This window comes from Palaemon carinicauda, chromosome 33 (genome assembly GCF_036898095.1).
Source record: "Palaemon carinicauda isolate YSFRI2023 chromosome 33, ASM3689809v2, whole genome shotgun sequence".
NCBI classification, from domain to species: domain Eukaryota; kingdom Metazoa; phylum Arthropoda; class Malacostraca; order Decapoda; family Palaemonidae; genus Palaemon; species Palaemon carinicauda.
In genome coordinates this window covers 5,142,102-5,164,601 of record NC_090757.1, presented here as the reverse complement: position 1 = coordinate 5,164,601, position 22,500 = coordinate 5,142,102, and the positions used below count along the sequence as shown (strand labels likewise).

Sequence of the window (22,500 nt, the reverse complement as noted above, 5' to 3'; positions counted from 1 at the left end):
ATAAAGTACAATAATTCTCCCCTACAATTTTTCTATGATGAGAAATGTTAAATGTTAAATGCTTTCGAACGAACATGATAAAATGACTGTGAAGGTCCTGTAGAGAGTAGGGTTCCCCGGCTGTATAGGACAGGAAAAGCAGCCCTTAAAGTAAAATAAAATAGATGTTATATTACAGGGCAGCTATTTAGTCCTCTAACCATCCCTGCACATACGCATTTATACGCCTATTGAAGGTTGCACTTCAGTAGAGTATGATTAGATGCGGAACATGGTTCAGTTAGAAGACTCATAACCTTGATGACTGGAATAACATTGAACAGATCTTTACTCCTTTTCTGATAGACAGTCATGCACATACATATGTATATATGGTATATATATATATATATATATGTGTGTGTGTGTGTGTGTGTATACTGTATATTATGTGTCTGATGTGTATATTTGTGCGTGCATATATATATATATATATATCATATATATATATATATATATACATATTTATTTATTTATTGTACACGGGGTTCAAGTTTAATTTAACATTTGAAATAGGTATAAGCTAGCGATCATTATTTATATATATATATATATATATATGAGGTATAGAAAGTCATTGTTAACACTCACAATGGTGATTCCTCCGATGATGATGCACCCTTGGCGAAGAGAGAGACAACAGCAAGAGTTGACCTCGCACATGGCGTTGATTTCTTGGTGGTGGGTAGCAGTCAGGTCAAGCTAGGTCACGGCTTTGCTACCCAGAACACAGGTCAGGCCATGGTGAGCCTTGGAGTTGACATGTTCACCTTGCCTCACCACTACCCACCCCCTGGCACTCAATGCTGCAAATAAAACAAAATTTGCATGTTAGTTATTAGGTAAAAATCTACATACAATGTTCTATTATTTTTTTCTTATATTGATCATAGAAGGTTATTTTGATAAACTTTGAAGAGATATTATGAAATTTATTGCAAAAATATTAGGATTTATATGATAAACTAGGAAGGGTTAATATAATCATCATTGAAAAAATATGAAGAATTATATTTTATTCTTTACCGAAGAAAATAAAGATGGTAAACATTGAAAACAGAAAAATATGGGGATTTTTATTCTATTATTTATCGAAAAAAAATTGAGATAGTAAACATTGAAAACAGAGATTCACTGTTCTAAATATACAGATAGAATAGTTAAAATACAGAACAAAAGTCTAAGGGTTTTCAAACCCTCATCTTAATCTTTTTTTTTTTTTTTTTTTTTTACTACACGCACTTAATCCTGACTTCCCAACTATTACTGGAAATAGAACCCGGGTTAGATATAAAGATTGAAGAACAATTCATTATTTGGATCCAGTCATAGATAATATTGATATGGGGATCTATCAAACTTTACATATATTTCGGGAAACTGTGTTGTATATAGCTAGACAAAATCCAAAATAATTTGTACGTGTGTGTAAGAGAGAGAGAGAGAGAGAGAGAGAGAGAGAGAGAGAGAGAGGTCCATCCATCAAACCTTACATATATTCCAGAAAACTGTGTTGTGTATCGTTAGACAAAATCCAAAATAATTTGTACGTGTGTGTAAGAGAGAGAGAGAGAGAGAGAGAGAGAGAGAGAGAGAGAGAAGAGGTCCATCCATCAAACCATACATATACTCCAGGAAACTGTATTGTATATAGTAAGACAAAATCCAAAATAATTTGTCAGAGAGAGAGAGAGAGAGAGAGAGAGAGAGAGAGAGAGAGAGAGGTCCATCCATCAAACCTTACATATGTTCCAGGAGAGTATGTTGTATATAGCTAAGCAAAATTCAAAATAATTTCTGTGAGAGAGAGAGAGAGAGAGAGAGAGAGAGAGAGAGAGAGAGAGAGAGTGATATGGGGATTTTCTGATTGAATAAGAGAGGACATCCCTTTGGGGAAAAGGATAAATCCAAGAAACGTGTAGAAGACTAGAGATGTGGGATTTTGTGGTTTATGCAGATAAATCATACGACCAGAAACCTTTCTGTTCTGGGTTATGTCTCTCTCCGAAGCATTCTTCTTTTTCTTCTCGTTGTAGAATTAGTACGCTAGTTGTCTCCCTTTTTAATCTGCAACCTTACCATCTTTATGAGCTAAAGATGAAGGGTTTGGGTGAGCCTATAAGTATCTGCTGAGTCATCAGCAGCCTTTACCTGGCCCTCCTTGGTCCTGGCTCAGGTGGAGAGTGGCTTAGGCGCTGATCATATGTATATATGATCAATCTCTAAGGCATTGTCCTGCTTGATAGGGCAATGTCACTGTCCCTTGGCTCTGCCATTCATGAGCGGCTTTTAGACCTTTGAAAATAAACAGAGATTTTGTAATACTGATAATGATGATGATAAAATACAATATATTCAGTCCACCGAACAATGTTAAATAGATGAAGTCGGTAATGTTAAATTGATTAGATTGAATATCCTTCTGTTTCGGCTCTCTTTGCTTAGAATTAATATGTTATTTACCTTTTCTTTTTTAAGTTCTTCTAGACAAAGAGATTTTGTGATACTGAAAATGATAAGTATAATAAAATACAACCTATTAAGTCCGCCGAAACAATATATGTCATTGATGTTGAATTAATTAAGTTCAATTAAAAAAAATATTTCTTTTAAATGAATCCTTGTTTATTTAATTAACTTATTTTTAATTCTGATGATGATGAGGATGATGATGATAAAATACAACCCATTTAGTCCACCGAAACAATATATAAGTCAATAATGTCCAATTAAGAAAAATAGATTTTAAAATGAATCCTGGTTAAATTAATGAACTTATTTTTCATTTCTGATGATGATGATGATAAAATATAACATATTCAGTCTACCGAAACAATATGTAAGTCATTAATGTTTAATTGATTAAGTTCAATATTAGGAAACATGTTTTTAATGAATCTCGGTTGATTTAATTAACTTAATTCGTAATTCTGATGATGATAAAATATAACCTATTCAGTCCACCGAAACAATATATAAGTCATTGATGTTGAATTAATTAAGTTCAATTAAGAAAGTACATTTTTAAATGAATCCTGGTTGAATTAATAAACTTAATTTGTAATTCTGATGATGATGATCAAATATAACCTATTTAGTCCACCGAAACAATATATATATATATATATATATATATATGTGTGTGTGTGTGTGTGTGTGTGTGAGTCATTGGTGTTGAATTAATTAAGTTGAATTAAGAAAACACATTTTTAAATGAATCCGGTTGATTTAATTAACTTATTTTGTAATTCTGATTATGATAATGATAACATATAACCTATTTAGTCCACTGAAACTACTGTATATATAAGACATTAATGTTGAGTTAAGTTCAATTAAGAAAATATATTTTTTAATGAATCTAGATTGATATTTTGTAATTCTGATGGTGATGATAAAATATAACCTATTCAGCCTACTGAAACAATAAATAAGTCATTAATGTTGAATTAAGTTCAATTAATAAAATACATTTGAAATGAATCCCGATTGATTTAATGAACTTGTTTTTGTAATTCTGATGAGTTGATAATGAAATAACATATTTAGTCCACTAAAATTATATATAAGTCATTAATGTTGAATTAATCAAGTTCAATGAAGAAAATATATTTCAAATGAGTCCTGGTTAGTTTAATGAACTTAAGTGGCTTGAATATTTGCACCGCTAATTCCGAACGTTTTATGGGTAACTGCACTAAGTAGCTTTTAATAGACTTCTCGATTTGCTATATCGATTTCCTTTTGGCAGTTTAATTCATGGAAGTGTTTGCTCTGCTAACAAAGCCTGTCTTGTGTGAAGTGCGTTGTGCAGACTCGGTGTTTCTGGGTTGCAATATTGATTTCTTGTTGCCAGTTAAACTGATGAAGTGTTGACAAGGCAAACAAAGATTCCTCTCCCTTGTTTTGCAACACCGCAAAGTTAACACGTCTCTTGGTGAATGGCTGAAGTCTGTTATGTAATTTCAACAAGCGGTGAGCATAGAAATAGGTAGTTTAAAGGCTTTTCAAATGCCGCTTATGAATGACAGAGGTAAGGGACAGCGACATTGTCCTATCAAGCAGGACAATACCCTATGATCAACGCCCAAGCCCCTCTCCACCCAAGCTAGGACTAAGGAGGACCAGGCTATGGCTGCTGATAACAGCAGATAGACCTATAGGCTCCCCCAAATCCACCAACCTTAGCTCACAAGAATGGTGAGTTTGCAGCGACCAAAGGACCTAGCGAGTTTGAGCGGGACTCGACCCCCAGTCTGGAAATCACCAGTCAGGGACGGTAACACATACGCCACCAAACCCGGCAGGAAATTGGCCTATCAAGCAGAAAAATGCCCTAGAGACTGGCCATATATACGTATGATCAACGCCCAAGCCCCTCTCCACTCAAGCTAGGACCAAGGAGGTCCAGGCTATGGCTGCTGATGAATCAGCAGATAGAACTATAGGCGCCCCCAAAACCCGCAACCGTAGCTCACAAGGATGGTAAGGTTGTAGCGACCAAAAAGCCAATGAGTTTGAGTAGAACTTGAACACCAGTCTGGTAATCACCAGTCAGGGACGTTACCACATAGGCCACTACAACCCACTGGAAATTGGCCTTATGCCAACGCGGTGTTGACGTGAAAGGTGCTGGTGTACGTTTGTTATTCATATAAAGCTGAAAGCAATTGTAAAACTCTTAATTTATAATTTCCAACTTTTATAAAATTATCTTAAATCACTTGACAAACCTATTTTCGCATGTGAAATGCTTATTTCTGATATCCATATAAAACTAAAAGCAATGAAAATTTTCATTTATATTTTACCACTTTTCAAAAAAAATATAAGAAAATTATCTCAAGAAAATTACAGATATGAATGAGATGTATTTAATATTACAGATTATTTAAATGTGTTAAACATTATTTCTGCAGAATTTAAAGAATTTTACAAATTATTCAAATAGATTGAACATTATTTCAGCAAAATGTAAATAATTTTACAGATTATTCAAACATAGTAAACATTAATTCTGCAGAACGTAAAGAATTTTACAGATTATTCAGATATATTAAACATTATTTCTTCAAAATGTAAAGAATTTTACAAATTATTCCAATATATTAAACCTTGTTTCTGCAAAATGTAAATGATTTTACAGATTATTCAAATATATTAAACATTATTTCTGCAAAATGTAAAGAATTTTACAGAATATTCAAGTATATTAAACATTATTTCTGCAGAATGTAAAGAATTTTACAGATTTTTTTAAATATATTTAACATTATTTCTGCAAAATGTAATATTCAAATAAACATATTTCTGCAAAACTCTAAAAGCGAACATGAAGCGAAACTGAAACGCGTCGAACTTTTAAGCCCAAATGGACTCGTACAATTTATCAATCTAAAGTGTACGGAAAGTGATCCAATCACGCGAGAGATCGTGCGTCGTAGAATGTCTTAGGAAAAAACCCAGTCATTAAGATTTCCTTCCTCGTGCAATGCACAGAACTGGAATCTAAATACCAAAAATGTTAAATGACTAAACTTTTCTTGATCCATTGATAGACGGCATTATGACCTTCGTCCAGTGCATTGATTTCTTCCGCTAGCGAAGTTGGAAGGAGGTTATGTTTTACCCTCTGTGTATGTGTTTGTTTGTGTGTGAACAGCATCCTGGCCAGAATTTTAACCGTAGAGTGATGAAACTTGCAAGGATTAACTATTATGTAAAAAGCCAGAAATTATTAGATTTTGGAAGGGCAAGGTCACGATCAAGATAAATGTCCAATTCTCGTAATCAGTCATAAGTTTGGAATTTTCAAACTTAGTTCATATTTGAGTATATGAAAACCCACGCCAATTAATACATGTTAAGGTCGAGGGCAAGGTCGAGAAATAAGCTGCCGCAGCGGAAGTCTACGTTCTGCTGAGTGCCCTCTAATTTTAGCTATATCTTGTCCTTAAGTTATTTTTCTATCACGTTCCGTCCATTTTGGAACATTTTTGTACCTGAAGCCAGTAATGCTCTAATATTTCATAATTAAAGGCTTTAGATGGACAAATCGATCACATTTAATCATTCTTTGTTAATTTTATGAATTTATTTTCCCTTTCCATTAGTTTCCTTTTATCGATTTGCACCTAATTCTTCATCATTCTCAACTTTGTCTTCAGTTTTCACCTCTCGATAAAAAATAATAATTTCGGGTGAATTCGAAGAATCTAGTGATATGATATCGTGAAGCTACTTTTAACAACAGCTTTAGTAATAATAATAATAATAATAATAATAATAATAATAAAGATAATAATAATAATAATAATAATAATAATAATAATGATAATAATAATAATAATAATAATAATAATAATAATAATAATAGTTTGGGAGTAGACCCTTTTTCAGGAAAGTTATTATTATTATTATTATTATTATTATTATTATTATTATTATTATTATTATTATTATTATTAAAGTTTGATTGAAGATAATCTCTTCCTCAGAAAAATCAACGTTACGGAGCAGTTATTAACTCTAATAATAATAATAATAATAATAATAATAATAATAATAATAATAATAATAATAATAATAATAATAATAATAATAATAATAATTCAAGAATATTTACCTCAACACGGGCGGTGGTTGCCGGACTTTTTTTGCGGTTTATTATTATTATTATTATTATTATTATTATTATTATTATTATTATTATTATTATTATTTTTATTTTTATTGTTGTTGTTGTTGTTGTTATAATCAGTAAGCTTGACAATTTTGTCAAGGTTTAAATACCCAAGTAAAAGAAAACGGGTGAACCTTTCAGAATTGACAATTATCACTGATAACGCAAAAAGTCCCCGAGACCTTCAAGTTATTCAGTTACTGTGCCCAAGGTCATCAAAATCTCAGTAGCGTCGAAGAGAAAGAAAAAAAAAATGTGCGTGACATGTCAGGTGTAGAACTAATGGAATTCGTGTGCTTATGGAAGACTTGTAAGACAAGCATCAACTTTTGTGATATTGGTATTAGTGCAAGTAGAGGTGAAGTGTAAGGTCTGGACCTCTATAAGGGGGACATCTTTTGTTGTCATGAATGGAGAAGCATCACTAAAGCAAATGGAACATCTCTTTTTGTCATGAATGGAGAAACATCACTAAAGCAAATGGAACATCTCTTTTTGTCACGAATGGAGAAGCATCACTAAAACAAATGGAACATCTCTTTTGTCATGAAGGGAGAAGCATCACTAAACGAAATGGGTGTTACTGACTAACTCTCACACAAGACCTCTCCAACACCTAAAAACATAACAAAAACCTCGCACGTCTCGAATTGTCGACCTAACCGCGCCAGGACTCCTCGCTGCTGGGAGGGACGCTGGTGACTGGTACAATACATAAGCTTACACTACCGGCTACCGGGTCTAAGCGATGTCAGGCAGGGCAGCCGATCGGGACTACGGTCTACCCCAAAGCAAAGTCTTTCAAAAAGAAGGCAACCGTGCTTACCCCATACACAATAGAAAAATAAAAGCACGTTAAAAGAAGAAGAAGAAGGAAAAGCATCATTCATATCTGGAGGAATTGTTTAAATGGCAGAGGCAAGGGACAGTGACAATGTCCTAGAGACTGGCCATATATTCATATGATCAATGCCCTAGCCCCCTCTCAATCAAGCTTGGACCAGGAAGGGCCAGGCAATGGTTGCTGATGACTCAGCAGGGAGACCTAAAAGCTCCCCTAAATCCCACATCCTTAGCTCTCAAGGATGGGGAGGTTACAGACACAACAAGAAACTATCGAGCTTGAGCTGAACTCGAACCCCAGCCCGGCGATCGCCAGGCAAGGACGTTTCCAATAGGCTCTTAAATGTTTTTGTAGAGTTGCAGTATTCATCAATAATAGTAAACGAGTGTAAATCTGAATTTGCTGAAATCAGGTGATGTTGAATTTGACCTTTTAATAACACAGGTCAAGGGTCATGGTGTCATTTTTGTTTTATGATAATTGGCAACAACATTACGATAGCTTAGATGGAAATAAGGTGAGGGAAATAACGAATGTCATATCTCCTTGGAGGTATAACATGATGCCATGAAAGTGGGAGACTATCTATGTCGTCTTTCGGATTGGTCACACTCGCTTAACAAACAAATTTTTGATGACTAACCAACATCAGCCATATTGCGATGACTATTTGGTACCATTTACAACGAGGCATTTATAGACCGGATGCCCTACTTTTAGCACCTTAAGAAATAGATATTTGTTCAAGGATCGAAGGGAGGATGGCAGGTTAATTCTTGCCAAGATTCTTGGGCAGGATGTGTTCTACTATGCTGGCGGTATTTCTAGATTTGTTTCAGAAACAGGTCTTCTGAGAGCTATTTAACTTTTATGAGAACATCTCCGTTTTTATGATTTTAAATTGAATATCATTTTATTCTTTTTTTATAACGAACGATATCGGTGTCAATGACCTTCGATGTCAGGATGCCAGAAAACACAAAGTCAATCAATCAGTCACCTGAAGTATCAGTATCTCCTTTATATAATAAAGAGCAATGGAATATATATATATATATATATATATAAATATATATATATATATATATATATCGGGTTATGCTCAGCGGTACGGTCTCTTCCCGTCCTTTGTGTAGAGGGAGTAGGGAGTAGAGAGTAGTCATACCCTGGTGAGAGAGGGTTCCCCGAGAGGTACACTTGGAAAGCACAATCTTCCACAAATTGCCCAAACTGCCGTGTTGTAATTAGGATATGTGTAGCTGGTGGGAAGGGTTAAATCTATGTGCGCGCGTGTACGTGTCTGTATATTTATCTAAATATTTAACCATCATTGTTGACGGGTCGCTTACACCATTTTTATCAAAATACATTTCTTTACTGACTGAACTTGTTAATTTGAAGTCGTGAATATTACTCAATATTTTTACCACTATTCTTTCACACTGACTATTGAAGCCAAAATGAGTGTCACAGACAAAAAGAATAAAAAGAACCAAGAAATTAGACAACGAAAGCTTCAAAAGGTAATCGGTTTTTGCCTGTCTGTCAGAGCTGTTATCCGGATCTAAAGCCACAGCTATTAAGAGAAATTGAAAATTGCCCTAAAAAGATTGGAATTCTCATGTCGGATGTTTACATAGTGGAATGACAAGCCCCTCCCCACCAAAAAAAAAAAAAGAGGAAAAAAAAACGTTATCAACTGAAAATTCGAAGTATGAGTGACACTACATTCTATAATTTTCTGGAGCAAAATGGATTTCCAATAAAAATTTGCTTCTCATTTTTCTCTTCCAAATCCCCACACCTTTGCAAATGTTAATGTTAGCAGCTGTTTGATTGTAGTATCATTATACTATTGCGATATTGTTTTTCAAATACTTTTCCGCCACAAAGAACTTAGCGCCTGGAGAGTGATAGCTTTCCTATATTAGGTTCGTTTCGGCTGGGTTTGCTTTGGTATGGGCTGGATTGGGTTAGGTTTGGGTTGGGCTGGGTTTGTTTGGGTTGGGCTTGGTTTGGTTGGGTTTAGTTGGGTTGGGTTGGGTTGGATTGTATTAGGTTGGGTTGCCTACGTGACTTTTTATCTATGGATGCTGTCATCACGAACCTCTTGAGTGCGAGATATGTAATTCCCTGCGTAGCTCAAGAGAAGCAAATATAGCTTTTGAAAAGAGACCCAATTCCTTCAGAACTCGATCAAGAGGTCAACTGTTGACAAAGTACTAACCCTATGAGGTTAGGTTTGAACCCAAGTCAGGATTGACACGCTTATGATTTCGTGATAAAGTATTTGAAAGTTTAAAGGGATGTGTTATATTCTCGAGATGCTAGCTTATATATATATATATATATATGTGTGTGTGTGTGTGTGTGTGTGTATATATATATATATATGTGTGTGTGTGTGTATATATATATATATATATATATATCTATATCTGTATCTATATCTATATATATATATATATATACCCTTTCTCAGGGAGTATACCTCATCTTTGGGGAAATTGCTTGTGTATTACCATGATCAGCAAAGCTGTATTAATCAGGGTCACCCATACTAGGTTGGTTTACTGTGTGCGATCAAACAAAAGTCTCCTACTATCGTCAGTAGCTATTATTATTATTATTATTATTATTATTATTATTATTATTATTATTATTTGGTAAGCTACAACCCTAGTTGGAAAAGCAGGATGCTATAAGCCCAGGGGCTCCAACAGGGAAAATAGCTCAGTGAGAAAACGAAGAAAAATGAAATATTTTAAGAAGAGCAACAAGATTGAAATAAAAAATCTCCTATATAAACTATAAAAGCTAACAAAACAAGAGGAAGAAAATTAAGATAGAATAGGGTGCCCGAGTGCACCATGAAGCAAGGGAACTCTAACCCAAGACAGTAGAAGACCATGGTACAGAGGTTATGGCACTACCCAAGATTAGAGAACAATAGTTTGATTTTGGAGTGGCCTTCTCATAGAAGAGCTGCTTACCATAGACAAAGTTTCTCTTCTACCCTTACAAAGAGGAAAGTGGTCACTGAACAATTGCAGTGCAGTAAGAAGAATTGTTTGGTAATCTCAGCGTTGTCAGGTATGAGGCAGGGGAGAATATATAAAGAATAGGCCAGACTATTCGGTGTGTGTGTGTGTGTGTGTGTGGTGTGTTTGTGTGTAGGCAAAAGGAAAATAAACCGTAACCAGAGAGAAGGATCCAATGTACTACTGTCTGGCCAGTCAAACGACCCTATAACTCTCTAGCGGTAGTATCTCAACGGGTGTCTGGTACCCAGGCCAACCTACTACATAATGCTAGCTAGCGTGGTGATGAAAATGACCAAACCCCAGACTTAACTAAGTACATGTCTGAGGCCTTCGTTCTTCAATGGACTAGAAACGGCTGCATTTGTTGTTAATATATATATATATATATATATAATATATATATATATATATATATATATTATGTATATATATATATATATATATATATATGTATACACACCTTCACGTTTTTTCCAGCGGTAGTGAATTTCCCCAGAAAGTATCACCCTTTCCTGTCTTCCCTAAAGTTTAGAGGTGATACTGGCTAGTACAGTGGTAGCGTGTTTGTCTAGCATTCGCATGGCAGCAGATTGACCCCAGCCCTGGACCATGAGTTAAAGCTGTTTACTTGGGAGGCCCCTGCTGCGGTAGGGCACCACATTGGAGGTTTGGGCTTGCCCGGCTGACGTTCTGGTGAGCATCTCTTTTGATGTAACTGGAACTGATACAAGGCACCTTTACTATTACAATAATTCTTGTATCTGTCTTCTCCTACATGCAGTTACAGTTGACTAGCTACCAGGTACTGTACATCTCTAGTTTCTAGGTCTTTAAAGACAGTAAGATTCACGTATCACCTATCATTCGAATCTGAAGCCTCCCGTCATTTAAGCCTTGGTTGCTCCATCTCATCTTTATCAAATCTGGCATTTTATAAGGTCTGGATAATCCATAAAAATCCCTACTGAATCCTTGTATTTTATAGTACGGATTTGCTAGTTCCGAAGCCGTTTGATCCCGTATTTTTATCAAGCTTACGGAAACACTACTAAAATACTACGGATAACCTACGCTATTATTAAAGACAGTATTGGTTGCTTTAAGGCCATGTATGGACATTACGGACACAGATAAGACGATTAGCTTAGGCCCCAAAATCCTGGATTACCTCTCTCTCTCTCTCTCTCTCTCTCTCTCTCTCTCTCTCTCTCTTTTGGACTTACTTAATCTACAAACTAACAGACTTAAGGGGACAGCTAAGAGAGGCATTCAAAATTCTTAAAGGAATAACAAATGTAGATTTCAACAATTAATTCATGCTTAGCACCAATCAGTCTAGAGGTAACGGATACAAACTGGAATTGAAAATATAAAACTCCACTCATTGTGGTAATTTCTTTACATACAAAGTAACAAATACATGGAATAGACTTCCAGCGGTTGTGGTGAACAGTAACACAGTAAACGAATTCAAGAATGAGTTGGAAAAAATTGTAAACACTCTCTTAAACGTTTAAACTATTCACTCTACCCAAGAGCAAATTAAAAATCTTTAAGACATCCAAAATCCTTGTAAGACTCTTTGTACGTACTCAGAAAACACGTTCTTATCAATGTTTAAATCGATATTCGGCATAAATATGCAAATTTTATTACGTGCAATGTACACATGTGGAAGGTTTTGTACTTTTAAGCATTATTTGCATATATTGCACACGTACAACCTTAACAAATTTAATCGTTTCTTTTTCTCTATTTTCCACAGACGTGGATAAAAGCATTTGTGATAAACAGATTAAGTATGTCCATAATTCTATTATGAAGAACATTTTGCCGAAGTTCATATGTTAGATTGTTATATATCTGGACAGAAATGAAGTCGTGTGGTAGACAGTTACTGTATAAAAGATATATAGGCAACAATTATTTAAAAGACAAGATCTTAAACGGATAATTTTGTTAAACAAGTGACCATTGTCGTTATATTTACTTGTGAATATCCTTAGTTGAAGTAACGATTTTGCCAGTTTAATGTATTATTTTCAACTTCTTTTTTTCTGCAAAGCAGAAGTAAAATGTCTATAAAAATGTGAAACTCTTCTTAGCTAGAAATTACTTAGTGACAAATATTCTGGCGGAATAATATAAGTTCTAATTATTATTTTTAAATGCAAATGTCATCAAAGACAGGGTGGATGTCAGTAGCTGTTTTATTCCGATAATATTATGAAAATGATATTAATTTCATTTGGACATCAATTTTCCATTTAAAGGTCACTCATGAATGGCAGAGGCAAGGGACAGTGACATTGCCTTATCGAGCAGGACAATGCCTTAGAGACTGCCCATATATGCATATGATCAGCGCCCAAGCCCCATCTCCAATCAAGCTAAGATCAAGGAGGGCCAGGCAATGACTGCTGATGACTCAGTAGGTAGACTTTTAGGCTATCCCAACCCCCCATCCTTAGGTCACAAGGATAGCGAGATCGCAGCGACCAAAGAAAATAACGAGTTTGAGCAAGACTCGAACCCCACTCTGGCGTTCACCAGTCAGTGACGTTACCTGTACTTTGGCAGGTATAACTATCATGAATATGTTTCCTTTTACTTAATTATCTGTTTTATTCATTTTTCAAATGTTTTCGGGAGCTTTGGCATATACAAATGCTGTATATATAATGTATATACTGTGTGTATATATATAATATGTATATATATATATATATATATATATATTTCAATGTATTATATATATATGTGAATATATATATATGAATATATATATATATATATATAATATATATGAATATATACATATATATAATATGTATATATATATATATATATATATGTATATGTATATATGATATATATATATATATATATATGTGTGTATATATATATACACACAATATACCTCTCTCTCTCTCTCTCTCTCTCTCTCTCTCTCTCGTTAGAGGATTTACAGTATAAGGGAAAATAGCTCCATCAGTGGTGTATGAATGCGGCGTAAAATACTGCCACTTTAATTGAGGGATAAATCCCTGAAATTATCCGAATCTCTTGTTAATCTAACCACTTCATCTAAAAAACAGAAAAAGGTTTACTGAGGACTTACAGTTTTATATATGAGGTTTTGATATGAAAATTTTTATCTTCAATATCAAGCTGTTTTTAACACCATGTAACTTTAGAGAAAAGCACAGTGGCCGTCATTTTATTAGTTTTTAGTTCGATTGCTTCAGGGTACTCTTAGACACATTATTCTCTTGGTTTCCTAATTTCCTTTCCACATTGGGCTATTTTTCCCTGTTTGAGCCCTTGGGCTTATAGCACCCTGCTTTTCCAACATGGGTTGTAGGTTAGCAAGTAATAATAATAATGATAATAACAATAATAATAATAATAATAATAATAATAATAATAATAATAATAATAATAATAATAATAATAATAATAATAATAATAAGAGAAGATGCTAGTTTTCACAAGACGAGAAGTCGAGATACCTCTTTATTCACCGAAATCCTACTGAAATAAACCGTTATTTCGTCATACCAAGGAGTTCACAACAATAATCAGGCAATGGCGTTCACTGGCTATTTTGTAACTGACTCATAACTAACTGAGATGCTGAAAGAGTTTATAAACGTTTATGAGAGACCAGAGGACGAGAGTAGTAATTCTTTTGAGTTAGATGCATATAGTAACTTGAAGCTATAAAGCGGGAGTAATAACTGCTAGCGTGGATAATAGAAGTTAGGGATTATAAATTAAAGGATTGTATGGGAAAATTAGGTTTCAGAATACAAGGAAAAAATAAAAGGACTTTGAATGTTGTAAAAGAAAGTGGGCAGTCTTTGGTGTGTATGACATTCCAAAGGTGGACAGTGTGGTCACTAGTGTGTGTGTGTATATATATATATATATATATATATATATTACTTATCAGTCACAAAACTGCACGTGACATATATTAAAGGGTAAAATCCACAGGAAACAGGAAAGGAAAAGACCAGGTACCAAACGCTTTCGTGTATTACGTACACTTCTTCAGGGTCCACTTTGTACCCTGAAGAAGTGTACGTAATACACGAAAGCGCTTGGTACCTGGTCTTTTCCTTTCCTGTTTCCTGTGGATTTTACCCTTATATATATATATATATATGTGTGTGTGTGTGTGTGTGTGTATATATATATATATATATACATATATATATATATATATGTATATATATACATATAGATATAAATATATACATATATATATATATATATATATATGTATGTATGTATGTACGTATTTATGGGTTTGTATGTTTGTTTATGTAAAATGTGTTCGCGTCCACATATGATTGATTGATTGATTGATTTGAAGTCCTCTGGCATCCTGACATCGAAGGTCATTGACGATATCCGCACAAAGACAACTTCAATTATTACTTATAAAAGAAGATTTAATGGAGCGGTATAAAATAATCATCCGTTAAAGATTATAAGTTTATTTAACAATGCGTCACTTTTTTATGTTAAAGAAGCAAATTTTTATCATAAGATTTATATATCGGAATGCGTATTTAATCCTTTGCTGCGAGAAAACCAGGTGTCTCCGAACGTCTTGGTAATATTCACACAAATTCTCGTCCTTGTGTTACAATATATATATATATATATATATGTGTGTGTGTGTGTGTTGGTGGGTTATATATTTGTATACACGTTTATATGTATATATTTCTATATACATATATATATGCATATATATATATATATATATGTGTGTGTGTGTGTGTGTGTTTATATATAGTGAAAGGAAAAGAGGAAATCATTCGTTATTAAACAAAATAATTATGAATATGGCAGTAATTGTCATTTTGGTTTTAACTACGGAAGCTAACAACTGTTAGGGGAATTGGCTTAGAATATATATATATATATATATATATGTATATGTGTATATATATATATATATATATGTATATATATATATATATATATATATTTGTATGTTCAAAAGCAATCCATTTGATTTCTCGTTAAAGGTGAATTTAAGGAATACAAATCTAAAGCCAACTTTGGATTCAAGAATTGTATTCCCTTACAGAAACGTTTGTCATCAGCCCCTTCATACACTTGGCCATTATCAATCTTCCGACAATCAGCAATCACTTGACCACGCACACCTGTCTCATAAATACTCTTAATGCTTGCTGGTTATTAAGTCATTCCTCCTCAGACACTTAAACCCCTCATAAAGTCCATTTTGGTCTTCTGGTCCTCTCTCCTCCAAACAATTCTGAATTATACGCTCTATTCACTATTCGTTTATCATTCTCTCTGCATTAGCAACTCTCTGGTGGATATACGAGGTGCCTCACACCGAGGGACCTGGGGGAACCCAAACATAAAATCAGGCAAACCTCTCAATCCATTTTTACTCATTAGGTATTTTTTCAATATTTCTCACTTTTTCATCATCCCTTACTCTCTTATAATTCAAGAAAGCACTAGAAAAATTGGAAGAACTAAGCTTACATGGCTGAGGACTATGGAGCGAGAATTGGGAGATGATGAATGGAGAATTATTGATTTGAAAGTTCAAAATAGAGACGACTGGCGAAATCTAAGCAAGGCCCTTTGCATCTGTAGGCGTGGGAGGAGGTGATGATGACAATTCAAGACGATTGATTTAATATAGATCACTTTGATTAGTATATGATACTTGTGTCCACTTATTTCTAAAAAAAAAAAAAAAAAAAATTCCTCTTGAACAATTTTGAACCATTTATCATTTTTTTTTTTTTTTTTTTTTTTTATTCATTGATATTATTTTTTTTCAACGGAACGGGTGTACAATCATAAATAAATAATAGTATTTTCAACATTTTCTGTTTATGTTTTATTTAAACACTAATGGTTTAGTTAAAGATAAAAATAATAAATTTCTTTAGATACTATCAGGGGGAGACTATTGAAAAAGTACAATTACTTAAATAACGTTATACTTATTCATACTCCCCAAGGTCAGTTAGTTCACCAAACTTTCAACTGGGATCCACAAGACTCTAGAAGAGTTGGAAGACCCAGACCTAAATGGCTGAGGACTATGAAGCGTGAAATATGAGATGATGAATGGCGAAGTATTGACTTAATAGCTCAAGACAGAGACGACTGGTGAAATCTAATAGAGGCCCTTTGCGTCAATAGGCCTAGGAGGAGATGATAATGATGCTTATTCACAATCACTATCAGATAATTCACCAAATATGATTTTGATGCAGTTCGCCAAGTTAGTGTCAGAAAACTCGAAATCAGTTAATCACCAAGTGAATAACACTTGTCATTGAGTCATTTATTGCATGAATAAGATAATGAGCGTGAAAAATAGCTCCCCCTTATTATGTGCAGAATGTAAAATAATGGTTTACTTCACATATTGTTTTATAGTCCTAACAGTTAGGGAAATTATATAGACTCTATGATCTTAGATAAGATGATTAGTATTGGATACTTAATTGCCATAACAGCGTATTTAATTTGTTAGTCTATAATTGTTATTATTTGAAAAGAATGTTTTATACTCCTATTAATTAGGCAAAATAGTCATACATTGAAAAAAATATAATCAAGGTTATTGTAAAAGTGTTAATTTAAAAGTACACCAACAATGACAAAATGCACAACTCGCATTGGGTAAGTAATTGCTTTTGGTAATACTCGTAGCTACATAACTCATATAATTTGTTAGTCTATAAGTGTTATTATTTAATAATAATGTTTTATACTCATAATAATTAAGCAAATTAATCGTATAATGAAGAAATATAATCAATGTTAATTTAAAATTGTAAATTTAAAAGTACACCAACAAGAACAAAACTTGATAAGTAAATGCTTTGGTTATACTCGTAACAACAAACTCATTTAATTTGTTTCCGAGTAAGGCATGAAGATACACGCGGAGGTCCATCCAGCGATAGAGGGCGTTGTCGCTGTCATGTAAGGCCCATCTCATCCTCCACCCCTCCACCCCCCGCCCCCCACCCCTCACCAAAAGCGAATATTGCATTTCTTTTCTTTCATACGAGTGTCGGGTTTTAAACCCAATTTTCTCGACAGCCTGCTCTTCACAACGTGAGGAGACTTGGCATAATATGCGCTAAACAGTTGTTGTTATTTTACTGATGTAAAAAGAGACAAGCTATCAACCATCAGACTTTTCATCATCATAGTCGTGACGATGTTTATGTCAGACTTTCTTCACAGACGGACAGACGGAAGATAATTCATATTTGATTGACGCAATACCATTAATACGCCTTGACTTAAGGGCTTAACTCGTAAATACAACTAATAAAGAAACAATTTACGTCCAGCTATCACTTAAAGGTTTAAAGGCCGCTCATGACTGGCAGAGGCAAGGGCTAATGACATTACCCGAAAGAGTGACCATATATGCATATGATCAGAGCTCAAGCCCTCTCCTCATCCAAGGTATGATCAGGGAAACCCAGGCAGATGTAAGGAATGTGTTTATACCAGATTGCTACTTCACAAGTTAGAGACTAAATCAAGTTTGCATCACACACACACTTACAAATTTAGAGAGAGTAAGCACAATTAAGGGCAGACACCTACTCTGCAAATGTGAGTGGACTTATACCGCAGTTCATGCCAGGCTCTTTATATATATATATATATATATGTGTGTGTGTGTGTGTGTGTGTCTCATCATCATCATCTCCTCCTACGTCTATAGACACAAGGGGCCTAGGTTAGTTTTCGCCATTCGTCTCTATCAATACTTCTCTATTCATCACCACCTACTTCAGGCTTCATAGTCCTCATCCATGTAGGCCTGAATGATATATATATATATATATATATATGTATATATATACCTATCTGTGTAATTATTCCAAACATGATATGTGTGACTGTTGCTCTGTAAATGCTGGACTGTAATTCCACTAATATTGTTTCTCCTCGAAGACTAAAACACATTCCCAGTCAGATGTTATTTCATAGCCATAAGAATACTAAATGCACTTTGCTGCAGACCATTATTTTTCAGATTTTTATTATTATTATTATTATTATTATTATTATTACTTACTTACTTACTTACTTACTAAGCTACAACCCTAGTTGGGAAAGTAACCTAGTGAGGAAAGAAAACAATAAAAAAGAGAATGTTTTAAGAACAGTAGCAACATTAAAATAAATATTTCCTATATAAACTATAAAAACTTTAACAAAACAAGAGGAAGAGAAATATGATAGAATATAACTGAAAGCTTTTGATAAAATTAAAAAAAAATTTTAGGATGCTAAGCACAACTCACATAATTCTATGAACTTACAGGGTTAAGGCGATCCATTATAATTTTGGCAGCGCTGTTACATGGGGTGGTGGTGGTGGGGGGGAGGGGGCTAGATGCAATTTCCATTGAGGTTGTAGCTGTACAGATGTGAATGAACTGTCCATAATTTATAGGAATAAATTTTGCTTTATAGCTGTAAGACGACTATAAGTTATTTGTGTAAGTTTCTTACTTTTCTAATCATATAATACATAAGGAGAAATGTGGCAGAGGTAAATGCAATTTACGTGAGACTGTTACTTTGCAAGTGAATGAAGGTACGGGAATGGTAGGCTATCAAAAGTAGAAAGGGGGTGGTTATATTAGTCTGTTGATTAAGAGATGAAATTGTAACAAAAGGAATATGTGTTACACTAAAACTTTGTTGATGTAAGAAGGCTAGATGCTACAAAATCCGACGATTACTTTACGGGCATATTTTGTGTGACACTGGTATTTTACGGACCTAAGTAAAATACCACCAGCATTGCGTCTGACTGATACGTAGCAGACAGCAGGAACTAAACAAAACTTAGCGGCGAGTTGTAACTCTGTGGATAGAATTCAACTTATATCAGATTGCAACTTTACAGACTTTAGGTGGCTTAGAATAGCTTATGCCAAACTTTAACTTAACCGTCTTAAGGGAGTAAAGACAACTTGAGTCGGTCTTAAAACGATACTGTGTTTCTCTGCAGACAGAACGAAATAACTTTGTCAAAACCATTGTTTAGCAGTGTCTAGGGGAGTATTGGGCGCACTATAAACACAACATTTAATGTGTTAATTTTCAACAGTCATAAGTAAACTAAGCACATATATTTCTCAATAATACTTCAGTGACGCATGAAGCATTAAATCTTACTTGTACTTCACCAATTGTCACTTTACAAAGTTAATGACAATAACTAAAAATACTTATAATAGACCTTGGTTAAGGAGACCAGTCAGGTAACGTTTGACTAATATTTTCTTAAGTAAAATAACGGGAGACTTAGTTCTCAGATATAAACGAACTATACAGGCATTATGATATGTCAGATTGTTAGTTTAGTTGTTAGGCAAATAAGTCATATGTACACAATGGGGATAAAAAAAATTCTCTCTCTCTCTCTCTCTCTCTCTCTCTCTCTCTCTATATATATATATATATATGCATACATATATATATATATATATACATATATATACATATATATATACTGTATGTATATATATATATATATATATATATAGTTTTGCACTGTATCTACTTAATCTAATATCAATACCTGTGTATGAAAATATTAAAGTGACGAAGTACTGGTCGATAATTATTATTGTTGACGTAACTCCACGATAACAAACCATATTTATTTCTTGTTATTGCTGCCACTTGCTTCATTTATTACAGATGTATTCGCCATTTCAAAAGTTGAAAAGTTCAGTATAACCAGAATAGCACTACGTTAAACTACTTACATAATTATGTAGGTATTACAACATAGGATAAAACACCAGTCGGTAAAAAAAGGCCACAACTATTTAATAAATGATTATGATGAAGAGTAATAATAGTAGTAATGTACGAAGATTTATGTTCACACACATTTCATGTAATTCTTTATATATATATGTATGTATATATATATATATATATATATATGTGTGTGTGTGTGTGTGTGTATGTATAATGTGTGTATACATGTATAAATGTACATACTATGTGTAGTACACCTTCATGGAAACTAAACTCTTCAGAAATTCGTGTTGTCACAACTGTTTAAAAACACGAATACTTGAATTTACACACTTTATGCAGAATATTTTGTAAGGAAAACAGTCCGCTGATACATAGCCTGCATGTCACCTCATGAATATGATGACTGCGAGATATATGATGCGAAAGATAAAATGAAATTTAAGAGAGAGAGAGAGAGAGAGAGAGAGAGAGAGAGAGAGAGATTGTCGTAGGGGTATAGGTCAGAGTTGGATGGTTTAGCAGTCGTGTGTGATGGTATTCTGCAAGTTTCCCCCTGGGCTCTTCTCTCTGTCTGTCAGTCCGTCCATCTTTCCTCTTCCCGGCAAACCAACAACACTCTTTGTTTCTTCTTGGGGATGCCCCAAAACAAGGTCTGGTGCACGGCTGTGCTCCTCTTTCCCTTACTACCACCCTCTACAGAAGTGTGCCCAGGTCACCCTGAGGTCACAGTACCTTCGGAGCGAAAGAAGAGGTCAGGGGCGAGAGAGAAAGATGCGTGAATCCCCTTCCAGGGTCAGAACGTTTCACAGACGACACTCACGAGTCAAAGCAGCCAATCCACACACCCACGTCCACCCGCACCGTTGCTCTCAGCTCGACTAGTGAGCTCGCTTTGGAGACTCCCCCTGCTCTCTCTCTCTCTCTCTCTCTCTCTCTCTCTCTGTTGTATATGACCAGCGCACACCCTCTCTCTCTCTCTCTCTCTCTCTCTCTCTCGCATTAACCACGCAACATATAAACACGCAAGTAAAACCCGTGTTTCCCAGCCTCTGTAAATATATTGTTTTTATTATTATCGTTATCTTCACATTCAGTTGGCCTTTGCCTTCAGTGTCTCACTCCCTTACTCCCTTACATATCATTTCATCCTCTGTCTCTATTCCTCTCTTTTATCCTTTAGCTGCTTTGAATTTTTATATCTTCCTTCGAACTCAAATCTTCTTGCTGTTCCATCCACAGGCTTTTATTTCCTGAATTTTATTCGTATCGATATGTTTTATTTCTGAATAATTTGAATATTCATAAATGAAATATGTTTTGCACATCCAGACATATACTTACATACACAAACACACACACACACACACACATATATATATATATATATATATAGAAAGGTAAAGTAATAACGAGATAGACATGAAATGTCTATCAGGCCAATACGGGAAAATTGGAAAAACTTGATTTGCATTATTACTTCGGTCTTATTGACATCGTCAGACTTACTATGTCAAAAATATGAAAGTAATAACACCAGTTGAGTTTTCACTTACTCCTTCTTGACTATCTATCTATCTATCTATCTATCTATATATATATATATATATATATATATATTTGTGTGTGTGTGTATGTGTGTGTGCTTTACTGTCACAAGGATCACGTGACTTGATATGCAGCAAAAGCCAGTAGCTTTAGTACCTAGCGCTTTCGTGCTTATTTTTATTGTACCCTGAAGAAGTGTATTAAAATGCACAAAAGTGCTAGGTACTAAAGCTTTGTAATTTTTCTTACTGGCTTTTGCTATATATATATATATATATATATGTGTGTGTGTGTGTATATATATATACATATACATATATATACTGTATATATGTATGTATACAAGCAAGTATGTATAATCATATATTGATATTTGACTTTGATATCGAGTTCAATCTGCCTCAAAATCAGAAGACACAATGAAAAATTCTTTTCATGAAAGATACTTTTTTCTGGCTACAGATTCGAGCCTTAGCAATGAGTTGAAATACAATAAACGATGATTGTCTTCACCATCC

The 22,500-nt window shown here is 34.2% G+C and overlaps 2 protein-coding genes across 3 annotated transcripts in view; one reads left to right on the top strand and one right to left on the bottom strand.

The window, feature by feature from the left end:
• LOC137626055 (uncharacterized) overlaps positions 1-21,306 on the bottom strand; it is a 154,060-nt gene extending 132,754 nt beyond the window's left edge. The window contains exons 1-2 of one of the 2 annotated variants that reach the window (XM_068357137.1): positions 21,170-21,306; positions 631-845 (exon numbers count right to left, since the gene is read on the bottom strand). In XM_068357137.1, coding sequence (XP_068213238.1) covers positions 631-702 — 72 coding nt within the window. In that variant the 5' untranslated portion in view covers positions 703-845; positions 21,170-21,306. The remainder of the gene's footprint in view (positions 1-630; positions 846-21,169) is intronic. The other variant, XM_068357138.1, reaches the window with a different exon arrangement.
• Positions 9,026-22,500, top strand: part of LOC137626027 (eukaryotic translation initiation factor 5B-like) — a 64,446-nt gene continuing 50,971 nt past the window's right edge. The window contains exon 1 of the mRNA XM_068357112.1: positions 9,026-9,088. Coding sequence (XP_068213213.1) covers positions 9,026-9,088 — 63 coding nt within the window. The remainder of the gene's footprint in view (positions 9,089-22,500) is intronic.